Source organism: Trichechus manatus, unplaced genomic scaffold, assembly GCF_000243295.1.
Source record: "Trichechus manatus latirostris isolate Lorelei unplaced genomic scaffold, TriManLat1.0 scaffold00022, whole genome shotgun sequence".
Taxonomy (NCBI): domain Eukaryota; kingdom Metazoa; phylum Chordata; class Mammalia; order Sirenia; family Trichechidae; genus Trichechus; species Trichechus manatus.
Genome location: NW_004443958.1, coordinates 8842663 through 8858817, shown reverse-complemented (window position 1 = coordinate 8858817; position 16155 = coordinate 8842663). Strand labels below are relative to the sequence as shown.

At 41.0% G+C, this 16155-nt stretch overlaps 1 protein-coding gene across 1 annotated transcript in view; it reads left to right on the top strand.

The window, feature by feature from the left end:
- The window catches only part of SNTB1 (syntrophin beta 1), a gene marked incomplete at its 5' end in the record, with an annotated part of 270822 nt that overhangs the window by 166178 nt on the left and 88489 nt on the right, over positions 1 to 16155 (top strand). Inside the window, one exon of the mRNA XM_004373027.2 lies at positions 2760 to 2967. Within this exon, the coding sequence (XP_004373084.1) occupies positions 2760 to 2967 (208 nt within the window). The remainder of the gene's footprint in view (positions 1 to 2759; positions 2968 to 16155) is intronic.

Sequence of the window (16155 nt, the reverse complement as noted above, 5' to 3'; positions counted from 1 at the left end):
ATTGATTGTGGATCCAAGTAAAATGAAATCCTTGACAACTTCAGTCTTTTCTCCGTTTATCATGATGTTGCTTGTTGGTCCAGTTGTGAGGATTTTGGGTTTTCTTTATGTTGAGGTGTAATCCATACTGAAGGGTCTTCTGGCAGTCCAGGGTATATTCAGTATTCTTCGCAACACCACAGTTTAAATGCATCAATTTTCTTTTCTTCCTTCTTCCGTATTCAGCTTTTGCATGCACATGAGGTGATTGAAGAGAACAGGGCTTGTGTCAGTAGCACCTTCGTCATCAAAGTGACATCATTGTACCTATGTCACATTCATGGTTTTGGTATTGTACTATAGATACGTAAAATATAACCATTGGGAGAAACAGGGTATGATGACCTCTGTGTACCATTTTTGCTACTCTCTGTGGATCTATAATTACATCAAAATAAGTTTAAAACAAAAAGTATCTGTGTAGAATTTCCTCCTGTTACCATGATGTACAGTATGTAGGACTCACACTCTGTACCTGCAGTGATACAATTTGAGTTCCGGCATAAGCTTTGGTTTTTAACTTTAAATATAGCACTCTGGTTGCTAGGAGTCTGAATCGACTCGACAGCAACAGAGTTAGTTTTTGGTTTTTTTTTAACGCATCTCTCTTCCCAACGTTACCCCTTCCTAGGCCAATTCACTCCTTACCGACACAGGTCCAAGGATTAAATGGTAGTTAAATGGGCCACAGACAGGGTTCCTAAAGAAGGAAATATTTGGTCTTCTTTGATTCTAAAATATTCTCAATTGATTGACACTGAGCAGTAGAATTAAGCATGTGGCTAGATATTTCAGTTTACTTCCTGCCAGCAGCAGCAAGGATGTGAGTATGTTATTAAAATCCTCTGTGGACTGAGAGGTAGGGCAAATTAGTGCCAGCTTACGGTTTGGAAGTCTTGATCAGATACCACTAATAAGCCAGTCAGCTGAGTAACAGGAAAACCAGACATCTTTCATTCTGGTGATTCGGTGGTTGTACTTTTTGCTTTTTTATATGGACTTTTTTTATTCATCGAGTGCATCTCTGTATTAAAACATTCCAAAGCTGACCTTCCTCCAGTGCCACCACAGCCCTCTAGTCCACACCACCAGCATCTCTCATCTGGACTTACTGCAACTGCCTTTTACCAGGTCTTCACTCTCCACACTTTGCCCTATTCTAGGGTAAAAAGATCACAAAGTTTAGTAAAGTAAAAAAAAAGTTTTATTTAGCATATGTTCAAAGAGGCAAACGTGGGAAACAGACAAGCATGCTGCTAGAGCCATGTCTGCCCAAGTCCAAGGAACATTACAGAATCATCAGTATATATTAACATCACAAATGGGCAAAACCATTGAAAGCTTCACCTTTTCACAGATTGGCTAGAAACTGCTAAATCTCCCTAATCCTACATTTTGAGTTGTCTTTCTTAACAGTCATTGGTACAGGTTCCAATAATGACAGTCAGGAGGGTCTTCATTGATCCAGCAAATCTTACTGTTCACTAAATGCTAATAAAAAAGATAAGAGTGGAAAGTACGTGGGCCTTTTGTGCTGTATTTTATAATTTGTTTATGTGAAAGTTCCCCTAAAAGATGTTTCCCAAGATTATTCTAGCTATTGTCTTTATACCTCAGGGCCCAGTTGATGTGTCCTTGTGAGCCCCTGTGAGTCCAGCTCCAGCTGGGTCACATTTTAGGACAGGGAATAATAGCTCTAATATTATCTCCTAAATCACCCCTACACTCTATTTTCCATGTGGTGGAAACACAAATTAGATCACATCACAGCCAAAATCCTCCAGTGGTTACGCACAACCATTTATCACAATAAAACACAAACCCTTCACCATGACCTTCAAGCCCTTCTTGGCCTGGCCCCGGCCATCTCTTCATCTTTGTCCTGTACCACTTTTCCCCTTGGAATCATGCTCCAGTCACATGGGTTGTCTGGCTTATCATCAGACCTGCCAAGCTTTCCCCTGCCTTAAAATTTTTCCATGTAGCCCTGGCAGTGCGATGGTTGAGTGCTCCGCTGCTAACCAAAAGGCCAGCCAGTTCAAACTCACCCAGCGGCTCTGCAGGAGAAAGACTTGGCAATCTGCTTCTGTAACGATCACAACGTAGAAAACCCAATGGAGCAGTTCTGCTCTGTTACACGGGGTCACTATAAGTCAAAATCGATCCGAGGGCACCTAACAACAGCAGCAGCAACAACAAGGCTTTTTACATGCACTGTTCTCTCTGCCTGTGATGCCCTCCCAGATCTTGCATGGCTCAATCCTTCAGGTCATTCTATTCTCTGCTTAAAGGTTACTTCCTCAGTGAGGTCTTCCTGACTATGCCAGTCCCTCCCATCCGTCCACCTTCCCCTCAGTCCCTTGCTTGCTTCATTTTTCTTCATAGAATTGTAACTCTCTTAAATTATATCAATATTTGTTTATTCCCTTGCTTATTTTCCTTTTCTCTCTAGACTATGTGGTCCATGAGAATAGGTGCTTTTCTGTCTTATTCACAGCTCTATCTCCAGTGCCTAGACCAAAGTCTGGGTACCTCAGGGGCACTCAATAAATATGTGTGAATGAATGAATGAATGAATGATGGGACTGTTAAGCTAAACCATGTGAAACTGGCGAAGTTTAAAAGAAAGAATAAAGAATTAGTTTATCTTTGTGGCCCCAGTCTGGACAACATGTGATGTGCCAGGGAACTTTCTAACCCTTCTCTCTTCACTTCCACAGGCAACTTGAAATCCACTCTCCAGATGCTAAGCATACGGTGATCCTAAGAAGCAAGGACTCAGCCACCGCCCAGGCCTGGTTCAGTGCCATCCATTCCAACGTCAGTGACCTGCTGACCCGAGTGATTGCTGAGGTCAGAGAGCAACTGGGGAAAACAGGCATTGCTGGGAGCCGAGAGATCAGGCATTTTGGCTGGCTTGCAGAAAAGGTAAGGAGAATACCTCCCTCTGTAATAGTCATTTTTCCCCAGGGATCTCCCAGCGCTTGTTGCAACCACTGAAGTCATCTGCCTCATTCCATAGGCTGATTCTCTCATTCAGTCTATTTGAAGTTCTGTTCCATCTTCCAACAGGCCACATGCCTTTGCATTATACAAGGGGTTTGTCTTCATCCGCTTTGACTCCCCACATACAGCCAAAGATGTTGTACAGTGCAGGTGCTCACTAATTATTTGTTGAATGGATGAATGTGTGAGTCAGTGGACGAAGAGTTTGATTCTCACATGAAGGGCAAGAAAAATAACAAACTCACAACAGAGCTATTGCCTTGGGAAGCAAGGAGATTGAAATCATTCCTTAAAGAGAGGATTTGTGTGGGTTTTGATGAACATGGATACTTTAGGGATGATTGAATTATAATAATAGAAATAACAGCGAGGACTTCTTGCGCATCTACTACATTTTCATATATTAACTATATTCTTAAGCAGCAGACCCCAAAAGTCATCATTTATGAGCACCTACTTTGTGTGAGGCACAGTGCTAGGCAGGAGTAGATAGGAGTGTGTGAAGATGAAGAAGGACTTACTTGCTGTTCTCAGGGAGGACAGCTGCTGTGAGTCGTATTAACACCATCACTCCGATTTCTTTTCCCAAGATATGTGATACGTTGAAGATAGTAAAACTCACTTGGTAGCCATCTCCTGGGAGTTAACCCTTCTCTTCATTTCAGAGGATTGAGCCTTTGCTGTTGTCCTCACACTTGATTGCTGTTCCTTGAACTTGACCTTGAGTGCTCAGCAACACTGGGCTTTTGGGACAGTCTGACCTCTCAGTGACTTGCATTCTAATAGGTGGTAAATGGGAATGATGATTGTCGCCATAATAGCTTTCCTGCCAGTGAACCTTGTCATCTGAGAAGGCCCAGACAAACGGTACTTGAAAATTCTTGAATTCAGCTGTTTTCCACCATTGTTCTTTGTTTGCACCAGTGCAGGCATGGGTCTCAGCCACAAAGTTCAACACAAAATGGGTAGTTTGGCTTGGTATTGTCCCATCTCTCACAGATTTCAAAGGACTAAAGGGACAGCGCAGGTGGTAGTAGCACCAAAGTCATAATAAAAACAAGCCACAGCTTGCCTCTCTTGGCCTTCTGTGTTTGGGTTCTTGAAAACAACACTAAATCTAGATGACTGATACAATTTTAAAAGTTAGTCTCTAACACTCCACTTTTTACTCCCTGCAAATGTAGGTGTTTTTATTAGGAGGAGGTCTATTAGGAATCTTTCAGCTGCAAGTGACAGAAAGCTAAACTCAACTTAGCTTGAACAAAAAGGGGAATGGACCATTTCAGATAACTAAAATGCCCAAGGGTAAATTTCAGGCATGGCTGGATTCAGGAATTCAAATAACATTAGTAGGCCTTACTCTTCATCCCTTTGCTTCCCTGTCCACTTCACTAGTTTTATTCTCCACCAAGCCCTGTCTCCTTGGCCTGACAGTTCCAAGCATGAGGTTTTTTTTTTTCCTTTGGCTGTCTCAGTGACTAGATGCTTCTTTGCCCCAGTAGTTCCAACAGAAGTCCTGAGATTAAGTTTAATCAGACTGACATGGATTATATGTCCGGCCCTTGGGGCTGAGATTAGCCTCACCCAAGGAGTATGCCCTGTGAAATGAGGAGGAGGGTGCTTCTCTAATGGAAAATTAGGATGCTGTGCCAGGAGAACGGTGAATGGATGCTGGGGAAGCAAAAATTAAAGACATTTTGCTAGAGGAGGAAAATAGGAGGAATTGATTGGGATGAAAAATATCCCCACTTGGTTAGTCCTAATGGACTTGGACATATACTGTATATTTCAGGGTTCTGGCAGTAAGTGGGTGGCACACTCAAAAGGATTGGATGGAAATGATTTAATGAAGGGATAATTTTTAAGGTGTGGCCAATACAAAGGAAATCAGCGAGAGAAACCAGGGCTAACAACATCAGGAGGCCACTACACCCCTTGACTGGGGAGGGCAAGGGGAAGGAGCAGTTACCTGAAACTGGCGAAATTTATAGCTGTAGAAGCCACCAACCAACCAGTTGCCAACAAGTCGATTCAGACTCACGGTACCCCATGTGTTGCAGAGCAGAACTGTGCTCCATAGGATTTTCGTATCTGTGTCCTTTTGGAAATAGATCGCCGGGCCTTTTTTCTGAGGTGCCTCTAGGTGGGTTCAAACTGTCAGCCTTTTGATTAGTAGCCCAGCACTTAACTATTTGCACCACCCAGGGACACCGTAGCTGTAGAAAAGGGTAATTCTGTGTAGCCTCTGATCTACTGTAGGTGCCTTCCATTGGTTGAAGCAGTCTGGAAGCCAGAGGGCCAGGGAGGCCCATTGATACACTGTGTTAAGGTCAGTGTCCCAGGCACAGGGCAGGGCGGAAAAGAGTAGAGACTGGATCCAGAGGGAAAAAGCAGACTGTCCAGCCCACATCTCTTCACCTTCCAAGTAACAGAGATGGTCTCAGTTCTCCAAGTTACTCGTCTTTCATTGCTTTAAGCACAAACTATGATGAAAATCTTTACTGTGTGGATAAATGAACAATGGCATCGCATCATTATTAGTGGTATTAAAATTTTTTCCAAAGATTTTGTGTTCTCACCTGTAAATTATCTGCTTATGCCCTTTGCTTATCCCAGTTTATCAGTAGATACATCATTATTAGGCATTCCCATGGAACCGTAATAAACGCACATAAAAAGTTTTATTTGGGGGTCCTGATTAGAGTGGGGAAAAAATGTAGAACAAAATTCAAATTCATAAAAAAAAAGGCTAGACTTACTGGTCTGAGAGAGACTGGAGGAACCCCCAAGACTATATCCCTTAGATACCCTTCCAGTGTGGAACTGAAGCCATTCCTGAGATCGCCTTTCAGCCTAGTAATAGACAGGGCTATAAATAAACAATAACATACATGAGGGAAGCGTTCCTTAGACCAATCATCTACATGAGACCAAAAGAACAACAATTGCCCAAAAACAAAGATGAAAAGGCAGGAAGAGTCAAGAAAACCAGGCGAATGGAAATGGGGAACGCAGGATGGTAATGGGGAAGAGTGCTGATACATTGCAGGAATTGCAACCAATGTCATGGAACAATTGGTGTATAAACTATTGAATGGGAAACGAATTTGCTTTGAAACCTAAAAACAAAAAACCAAACCCATTGCCATCAAGTCAATTCCAACTCATAGCGACCCTGTAGGACAGAGTAGAACTACCCCGTAGGGTTTCTTTTCAAGGAGCAGCTGGTGACTTTTCATTTTTGGAATATTATTGTTACTTCATGAAATTTCAGGTAACTATTACAGATGCCTCGTTAAGTTGTGTTACGCAGTGTATCCTTAAGAGTAATACTGACTTATAATGGACAGTTACTGAGAGCAATAACGTCTTTTATTGCCTTCATGTTCAAAACGTCTCAGAAGATCATCATAGATCAAGTCCAGGGGAACAAATCCAAACTGGAATTTTTTTTTTTTGAATAAACACTTAATAATGAACCCTAGTGTGGAGACATACGAGTGGTTTTTGGCAAAATGTTACAATGATTGGCAAATCCTTAATACTGTGCCTTTCTTATAGTATCACAAATATCAGTGAATTCACTTGGTATTTGTAAAGATATAAAGTGTGATCCCATATATATTCAGCTGCGATTTATCTTAAATTGATGTCTGTTGTCTTTTCCTATAGAGTTAAGCTTTGAGTTTGTGGATTTATAACAGTAGCTCTGGGACAAGACTGTACAGATTATATTTAATTTCAAGTTTTGAGAACCAGCATTTAAATGTACTAAAACAATATGAAACAACAACTTTCCTTTAAAAAACTTGTTCAGAGGAAAACTTAATATTAAAAATATTCTTCTCTGTGAAATGGTCTGAGCAGCCTGCATGAAGGAGATGGGACTTGAAGAATGGCTCTGGAGAAATGACTGGGTGCTGAGTCCCTGGGCAGAGCAAATGGTTAACTCACTCAGATGCTAACCGAAAGGTTGGAGGTTCTAGTCTACCCAGTGGCACCTTGGAAGAAAAGCTTGGAGATCTACTTCCAAAAAAATCAGCCATTGAAAACCCTATGGAGCATAGTTCTACTCTGACACACCTGGGGTCACTATGAGTAGGAATCGACTTGGTAGCAACTGGTTAAATAAACATTAGTTTTACTTTTTTTTTTTTTCCATTTTCCTATACGTTATGCCAGAAAGATGTTTGCCTGTGTTTTATTGGCTATTCAAAGGCATTTGACTGTGTGTATCATAACAAATTATGGATAACATTACGAATGGGAATTCCAGAACATTTAATTGTGCTCATGCAGAACCTATACATAGACCAAGAGGCAGTCATTGGAACAGAACACGGAGATACTGCGTGGTTTAAAATCAGGAAAGCTGTGCATCAGGGTTGTATCCTTTCACCATACTTATCCAATCTGTATCCTGAGCAAATTATCCAAGAAGCTGGACTATATGAAGAAGAATGCAGCATCAGGACTGGAGGAAGACATTAATAACCTGTGATATGCATATGACACAACCTTGCTAGAAGTGAAGAGGACTTGATGCACTTACTGATGGAGATCAAAGACCATAGCCTTCAGTATGGATTGCACCTCAACATAAAACAAAAATCCTCGCAGCTGGACCAATAAGCAACATCACGATAAACAGAGAAACGACTGAAGTTGTCAAGGATTTCATTTTACTTGGATCCACAATCAACACCCACGGAAGCAGCAGTATTGCACGGGGCATATCAGCTGCAAAAGACCTCTTTAAAGTGTTAAAAAGCAAAGATGTCACTTTGAGGACTAAGGTGCCCCTTATCCAAGCCGTGGTCTTTTCATTCGTCTAACATGCATGGGAAAGCTGGACATTGAATAAGGAAGATCAAAGAAGAATTGATTCCTTTGAATTACGGAGTTGGCGAAGAAGATTGAATATACCATGGACTGCCAAAAGAATGAACAAATCTGTCTTGCAAGAAGTACAGCCAGAATGCTCCTTAGAAGTGAGAATGGGAAGACTTCGTCTCACATACTTTGGCATGTTATCAGGCGGAACCAGTCCCTGGAGAAGGACGCCATGCTTGGTAAAGTAGAGGGTCAGCGAAAAAGAGGAAGACCCTCAACAAGATGGATTGATACAGTGGCTACAACAATGGCTCAATCACAGCAATGACTGTGAGCATGGCACAGGACCAGGCAGTGTTTCATTCTGTTATACATAGGATCGCTATGAGTTGGAACCAACTAGACAGTACCTAACAACAACAACGTACATTTATAACTGACAGTAAGACAGTTTTTAGTTGGTTAGCAGCCATCGCTCTTAACCACTACACCACCAGGGTTTCCAAGACAGTTTTTAATGTTTTGACAAAAAATCTTAATGGTCATGGAGCAATTCTAGTTTTTTCAACAGAGTATTAAGATCACTTTGTATGATTTCAGCTTACATGGTTAGTTTTAGGATCCAACACTAATTACTGTGCAAAAGGAGGTCTGTATGTATATATATATATAAGTTTTATGTGAGAATATAGAATTTTTCATGTTTTGTTCTGGTCGCTATGTGTCAGAACCGACTCGACAGCACCTAACAACAACCTATGATATACATATTCTATATTCTCATGTAATTCACTAGATCATTAATTCTCAGTTCCAACAATAACAATTTATTCCTCCCCTAAAATATAACTAACCAAGTAATTTCAGTCCCTAGCTACGTTGTCCAGCTATAAGAGAAGAATCTCAAGAGTGAATGTAAAATAGCCCTGGCCAGGGTAAGGCAGGCTGCTGGTAGTTAAGATCTTGACAGTGTAATTAATGGAATGATATTTCTGGAAACTCTAAATATATCAGCCCTACCATCTGCCTAAAAATCACCTAAGTAGGAATTTCCCACCCCTTCTTCTAGGGAGAAAATATTCTCTGACTGAGGGAACTCCCATCTGATAAGAAATGGAAATAGTAATGTCCTGGCTAACCCTGGCTTGCATCATCCCTAAATCAAGACTGTTATGCTAGGAGACACAGACTGTTGATGCAATTAAGTGCTAATAGGCCTGTTGTGTTGCTTTAAAAGGCAGTCATCAAGTTCCTGAGTTAATCACCTCTGAGATGGTGCAAGACTGAAGAAAACCAGGCAACAGCTTGGGTATCTTCCTGTTAGTCTTTTGCTGCAAGTGTTTAGACTAAATGTTCTTGTGAATTTAATTCAAATTGCCCCCATCTTCCATTCTCTCAACTAACACAGCAGAGATTTTAAATCGGAATGGGTGCGTGGGTGGGTGGGTGGCATAGACAGCCGTATGAAAATTTGCCCATTTTTCTGCATGATTTCACAGTGCTATTTAGTAATGTGAGTCAGTTTCACCAAGGTGGAAAGTCAGAGCTGCCCATGTCAGAGAGATGGGGCGTGTACACTTCAGTCTGTAGGCAAGAATCTCTGTGCCTTGAGGCATATACAAGAATCTCTGTGCCTGGTTGTATGGACTTCAGACTGCTGAACTTTTTTTTTATCTTATTGCACGTTGGAGATGTTGTTGTTGTTGTTAGGTGTTGCTGAGTCTATGGCGACTCATGGCGACCCCATGTGACAGAGTAGAACCGCCCCACAGGGTTTTCTAGGCTGTAATCTTTATGGGAGCAGATCGCCAGGTCTTTCTCCCGCAGAGCTTCTGGGTGAGTTGGAACGGCAGAGCTTTTAGTTAGTAGCGGAGCGCTTAACCATTGCACCACCAGGGTTTCTTACATTGGAGATAGCCCTTGCTTTATAAAATAGATGACTTTCAGACAAGCTGCCTGTCTTTCGTAAAGGAGAAATGATTTTCCTATTGATTTCCACTATTGATCAGTGTCTTAGGGTTCTTTAGAAGCAGAGTTTGAGATAGAGATTCTTGGGGAGTGATTTACTGAGGGAGACTCTTAGGAGAAACCTGTAAGGAAGTGAGGGAAGCAGTATAGTCAGGAGAGGAAACTAAGCAAAGAAGTGCTATACGGCTGAAATCTGGCCTCAGCCTGATCCCACGGGGAGCTCTGGAGCATGTATGACTCCAGTGCTCTCCCATCTTAAGCCAGTGGGGCCACGATCTCATTACCCCATCCAAATCAGCCGTTGGCTGTGGGCTACCATGGAGGTGGAAAAAAGTCCCTCCTATAGCCAAGAGGGACCCTGTAGCACGGTGGTTAAGAGCTTGGCTGGTGATCAAAAGGTTGGCAGTTCAAATCCACCAGACACTCCTTGGAAACTCTATGGGACAGTTCTACTCTGTCTGCTAGGTTGCTATGAGTCAGAATCGACTTGACAGCAACGTGTTTGGTTTGGTTTTATTTAATGAGGCAAGAGCAGTTCTCCGGAGATGGAGAAGGGGTAAGCTGTGAGCAGCCAGTCCAGCAGGCGAGGTTGAGTTCATCAACCTGGTAAAGGGAATTTTGACAGGGGACCAACAATATTTACTATAATCACTGATATGTTCCCATGGGAAGAAAATCCTAGCAGATGTACATGGAACCTTTAGGTGGGAGAAAGAGAAGAATAGTGTCATGTTGAAGGTTATAGCTTTCACCTGTTTTGGGGTGCTATCAAGTCCATTCCCACTCATAGCAAGCTCCTGTGACAGGGTAGAACTGCCCTATAGGGTTTTCTTGGCTGTATAGGTGGTCCCTGACTTACGACATATTCGAGTTACATCGAACTGCTCTTATGATCATCTGTTTTGTTTTTTTTTTGTACATCTTATCATTAGTAATATGTACTACACACAATATTGCAGCATGTAATTTGCTGATGTTATTCTCAGATGTTCACTTGCAGATGTTCAATGTTATGATTTACTGTTCGAAACACTGCTGTATAGCAGGCTATGAAACTAAAGAAAAAAAAGATATTCGACTTTACATCAGATCCAACTTAACAGCGGAGTCATTGGAACAGAACCTTGTCATAAGTAGGGGACTGCTTGTAATCTTTATGGGAGCAGATAGCCAGCTTCTCATGTGGAAGCACTGATGGGTTCTAATCACCAACCTTTTGGTTAGCAGCTGAATGTTTAACCATTTGTGCCACCAGGACTCCTTATCGCTTTCACCTAGAAGTTTACTTTTATCTGTATTCTTACTCTAGCAACTCACTCTGGCATTTACTCACTCCTTACTCCCTCACATCATGGAAAAATTAGTTTTTAATGATTTGAAATTCCCAAATGTCATTTTCAGAGCCCCTATGCATCCTTACATTTTTGGTTTGTACTTTTTATTGCTTCTAATAGGACTGGGCTGCAGTGTAAAAAATGCAGTGCAAATTAACAGATTTCATTTTCCATCTGGAGCAGGCATGATACTCAGTGCTCTCCCACCTTAAGTTGGTATTTTCAGATTTTGAGAGCAGAATCACTTCCTTTATCAAGTCAGTAAATTTGAAATTCTTTATATTGATTTTATTTAGAATTAGGGGTAGAAGTAGAGGTTTAGCTAGAGTTCTAGACTCTGATTTAAGAACATTCGTAGCTAATATTTACTCCATTAACCTCAGTACATTGTTGTGTTCCGTGAGGTCGATGGTGGTGCGGTGGAGGTACGGCGAGCTACGGCTGCTAACCAGAGATGGAGAAGTGTTAAGCTGTGAGCAGTCAATACAGCAGGTGAGGTTGGGTGCACGAACCTAGTAAAGGGAATTTTGGCAGGAGACCAGCAATATTTACTATAATCATTGATATGTTCCCATGGGAAAAAAAGGCCAGCAGTTAGAATCTACCAGCCGCTTCTTGGAAACCCTATGGGGCAGTCCTGCTCTGTCCTACAGGGTCTCTATGAGTTGGAATTCACTCAACAGCAACAGGTTTAAAGGTCAAGCAGGGATCTTAGAATTACTACTGTCACTTCTCTTTTATAATGATTCAGAGAGATGCCCTAAAATATTTTCTGATCTGTTGTCATCCTCTGGTTATAACCTTGCAGACCTTCGAGGCTATTTCTTATATCTGTAGCTCCATTGCTCAGACAGTGTCTGGGAAATAGTAGATGGTTAATCTATGTTTGTCAAATGAATTAGTGGACCAGTGGTACTAGCCAGAACACATATTCCCTGTTGCCAGTAGACACTGCAACACATCTCCTTGGGAAATAACGTACAATTTCACGTTATGTGTTCCAGGTGGCTTGGGTGTGAGGTGAGGTGGGAGGCTAACCTAGGCACCTCATCCTCATTTCTGTGTTCTAAACAATCATCCTTTTCACAGAAGAGCTCTTGGATCATGAACTCTGTGTCGTTTAGGGATTGCCTAGCGTTGCTATGTGTCAGAATGAACTCAATGGCAACGGGTTTTTTTTTTTTTGTTTACTTGAAATATGTGTGTTTCACAAAAACTTCAGAAGAACGTTCACTTTTGTGTACACTGACCTTCCAACACACACAATGCACACTACTATAACCTGTGGTCAAGAGTGTCAGTGCTCAAAACACAAAAATATCCCTGGTGTACGTGCATGTGTATGTGTACTGCACAATTCAATGGGATATAGATTAGCTATTGAATTTAATCACCAAGCATTTTGGCAAAAGTGAAGTTGGGGAACCTAGAAGTAAGGTTGGAGACAAATAAATCTAACCAGAACTTATTGAATGATTACTCTGTAGAAGTCAGGAGAAGGCAACGGGGGTTCAATACAGCATTAATACAGGAGGAGGAACATGAGCTTTGGAATGGGACCTACCTGGATTTTAACCCTCACTTTATTACTTACCAGTTGGGTGGCTTTAGGCAAATTTCTTAAAGTCTTTTATCGTCAGTTTTTGCATCTGTAAAAAAGAGATATTAATACCTACCTCATAGCAGGACTATATGGTTTAAATGAGATATTCTGTGCACAATGTGTGACACAGGGTCTGACATATAACATCTAATAAATTTAATGCAACATGTGAGAGCAATCAGCTCTCTAGCTTGCACATCTTATTGGAGAGGCAGCACTCACTTCTAAGGAATATTTTCAGAGTGGAATTTGTATAGAGACCTTTACAAATCTCCAATTATGTGAATGCTACCAATATACACATACACACTTTCTTCTATTATGTGTAGTAAAAAGGGTTTAGGATGATGCTGTCACCGAAATATTGACTTACCATGTGGCTGAGAGCTACTGATTCAACATTCTCATTTTTAATTTACCCCTAACTTCTAGTTTCTGGCAAAGAACCATCACTTTTATAGAGCTTCCATCATCAATACTGTCATTTGGCTTTTGCGGCCATTTTGCAAAAAGAAACATAGTAGAATGCATATGTGGTATGTGTGTCTTTAATGACTTCATGTGAGGGGAGGACAGCAGAGCCATGTTGACATTCCTATGGTGGGCAGTCAGCTCACCCGTTCACAACCGGCACTTAGCAAAATTAGAAATTGCTACAAGTCATTGACATTCAGGGTCATGCACATTAAAAATTGTGGGAATATTAATTCCACAAGGCCAAGGATCTACTGCATGTGGTAGAGTAAAAATTAAGCTTAATGAAGAATCAAAATGCATACCCAACAATAAAAAAACCAGTTGCCATTGGTTCAACTTTGACTCATGGTGACTCCATGTGTGTCAAAGTCGAATTGTGCTCTGGACTATGAACTCTGTCTAATTTAGGCTGATTTTTTTAGAAGTAGATCCCCGAACCTTTCTTTCAAGGAGCCTCTGGGTGGAGTTGAACCTCCAGCCTTTCGGTTAGCAACTGAGCATGTCAACTGTTTACACCACCCATGAACTCCTTACTGAACAATAAACCCAAAAAACCCATTGCCATCGAGTCAAAATTAGGAAGACAGAGAAAACTGTGAAATGGGTTTCCAGAGAAAGCTTGGAAGGAAAAATCTGTCTTGAGCTGGTCTTCAAAAAATGGAAACATTTGAATGGGTCATAATAGACTCATTGCTCAGTGGCCCTTAAATAAAGGAGCAGATTACTTGATGCCTGGAAAAAGTGTCATAAGGCAAAGTTATGTAAATCAATTCCAATTTCCCTGTAAACAGAGTGTGAAATTCAGGATGCAGTTTTAACTAGGAACCTATTATCAAGTTTGTAGAATTCCATATTTAATCAACTGTAAATTATAAAAACACCTTTCTAAAGTTTGTATTAACTTGATTAAGTAAGGCAATTGTAATTAAATGTGTAAGAATGAATATTTAGCAAAGGCATGAAATAATGTATTCTTAGCACCTATCTCTCCTCCCCACACCCCCTCCCCGAAAGACAGCAGAAGTTGAAGGAACAAGTAATATAGAAAGTTTAGGGTTCTTGATAACTTGTGTAGAAATTAACTCATGGACATGTATTTCTTTTGTTTTCTCCATTTTATATTTAAACTTTTTTTTTGTAGGAAGCAAAAATCTTAAAAATCAGTTGCTATTTATTCTAAACCCCATTGCTGTCAAGTCAATTCCGACTCATAGTAACCCTGTAGGATAGAGTAGAGTTGCCCCATAGGATTTCCAAGGCTGTAATCTTTATGGAAGCAGACTACCACATCTTTCTTCCATGGAGTAGCTGGTGGGTTCGAACCACCAACCTTTCAATTAGCAACTGAGCAGTTAACCACTGTGCCACTAGGGCTCCTTGCTAGCCTTTCTACTGCTTTTCAAACAGAGAGGTTTCTGGAAGCCTCACCCTGTACCCTGATATTTTTCTGAACAAGTGGACCTTAGAAATGTAGGAACCAACTTCTCCTGGCACTGGGTTTTCCACCATTTTGCTCCCTTGCCACGTTGTTATTCCTCCATCCCAAGCTTCAAGGCTTTAGCCTGAATAATAACCAGATTTAAAGGCAGTTTTATCCAGAGTCCAACAGCCATAAGACCAGAATGAATCTGTCACAAGGAATCCGTTTTTTATTTTGCCATCATTTTTCAGGGACTGAGCATCTGTTTGGCTATAAATAATCAAATGATTTTGAAAATCAAATGTATAACTAGTCACTTGCTCATCCATCTGATAAACACCTATAACTCATTCAGTTAGTAGATTATTTATTGAACGCATACTGTATGCTAGGCAGGTCTAAGTACTGGGAAGATGATGGTGACCAAGGCAGACAGGGTCCTTGCTGCATCGAACCTTACTTCTAGCAGCAAAGATGGAAAATATGTAAGAAAACAATCAATTTCTGATAGTGAGAAGTGCTATATAGGAATAAAACTGGGTAAGGTGGATGTGACAGACTAGGGAATTGATTTTAGATAATCGTTTATGTTGGACAAGGCATTGAGTTGAAGATAAAAAGATGTTCTTAAGGAACTCAAAAACATGGGGAAGATAGACATGGAAACTAAGAATTACAAATACAGTATGGCACATGCTGTGGTTTATTTCTATACTGAACCCTTTGAGGGCTCATAGGAAGCAATCAGGTACCTTGGCCTAGAAGGTAAGAGAAGTCTTAAGCTGAATCTTAGAGATGAGGTAGAGAAAGACTTTCAGGGTAGCAGGAATAATATGTGCAAAGGCTTAAAGGTGCAGAATGCATGCCCTCATTTAAGAATAGCCATTAATCATGGGTGGCTGGAGCACTGAATATATATATTCAGGTGATACTGCCTTTCTTAGCAACACCCTTAGGCAGTTGTACATTTAATATGCTGCTGCTGTTGCATTTTTGGAATTCTTCTTTGGTATTGCCTCCAAAGACAATTTCTTAGCAATGTATGAAAATCTACTTTAGAGTCTTATGGTCATCGCCTTGGTTCAAATGTGTTCTTTTTCTCTCCCCTTTTCACTCTCCCCTGCTTGGCTCAGCTCAGCACTTTCCATACCTTTAGACAATAGTTGCAGCCTTGCAGAGGTAGGGACCTGGAGATGAGCTTTGAGCAGGAGTATGGTTGGGCATGCTATCATGCTAACTAAGGCTGATCAAAAGGAGCACCCCACCCAAATTGCATCGGGAAGCTGAATGGTGTAAATTCCTTTTGACGGTAATTCAACAGCATTGTTTGATGCCTACCACTGCGCCAGGCTCTAGGCTACTTTACTACTATTTCTATTGAGTTTTACCTATTAATTCAGTCTTCACCCAGTATATATAAATATCTGTAAACTCAGGACTATCTTTTAAGAAGTTAGAGAACTATAGCATACTGC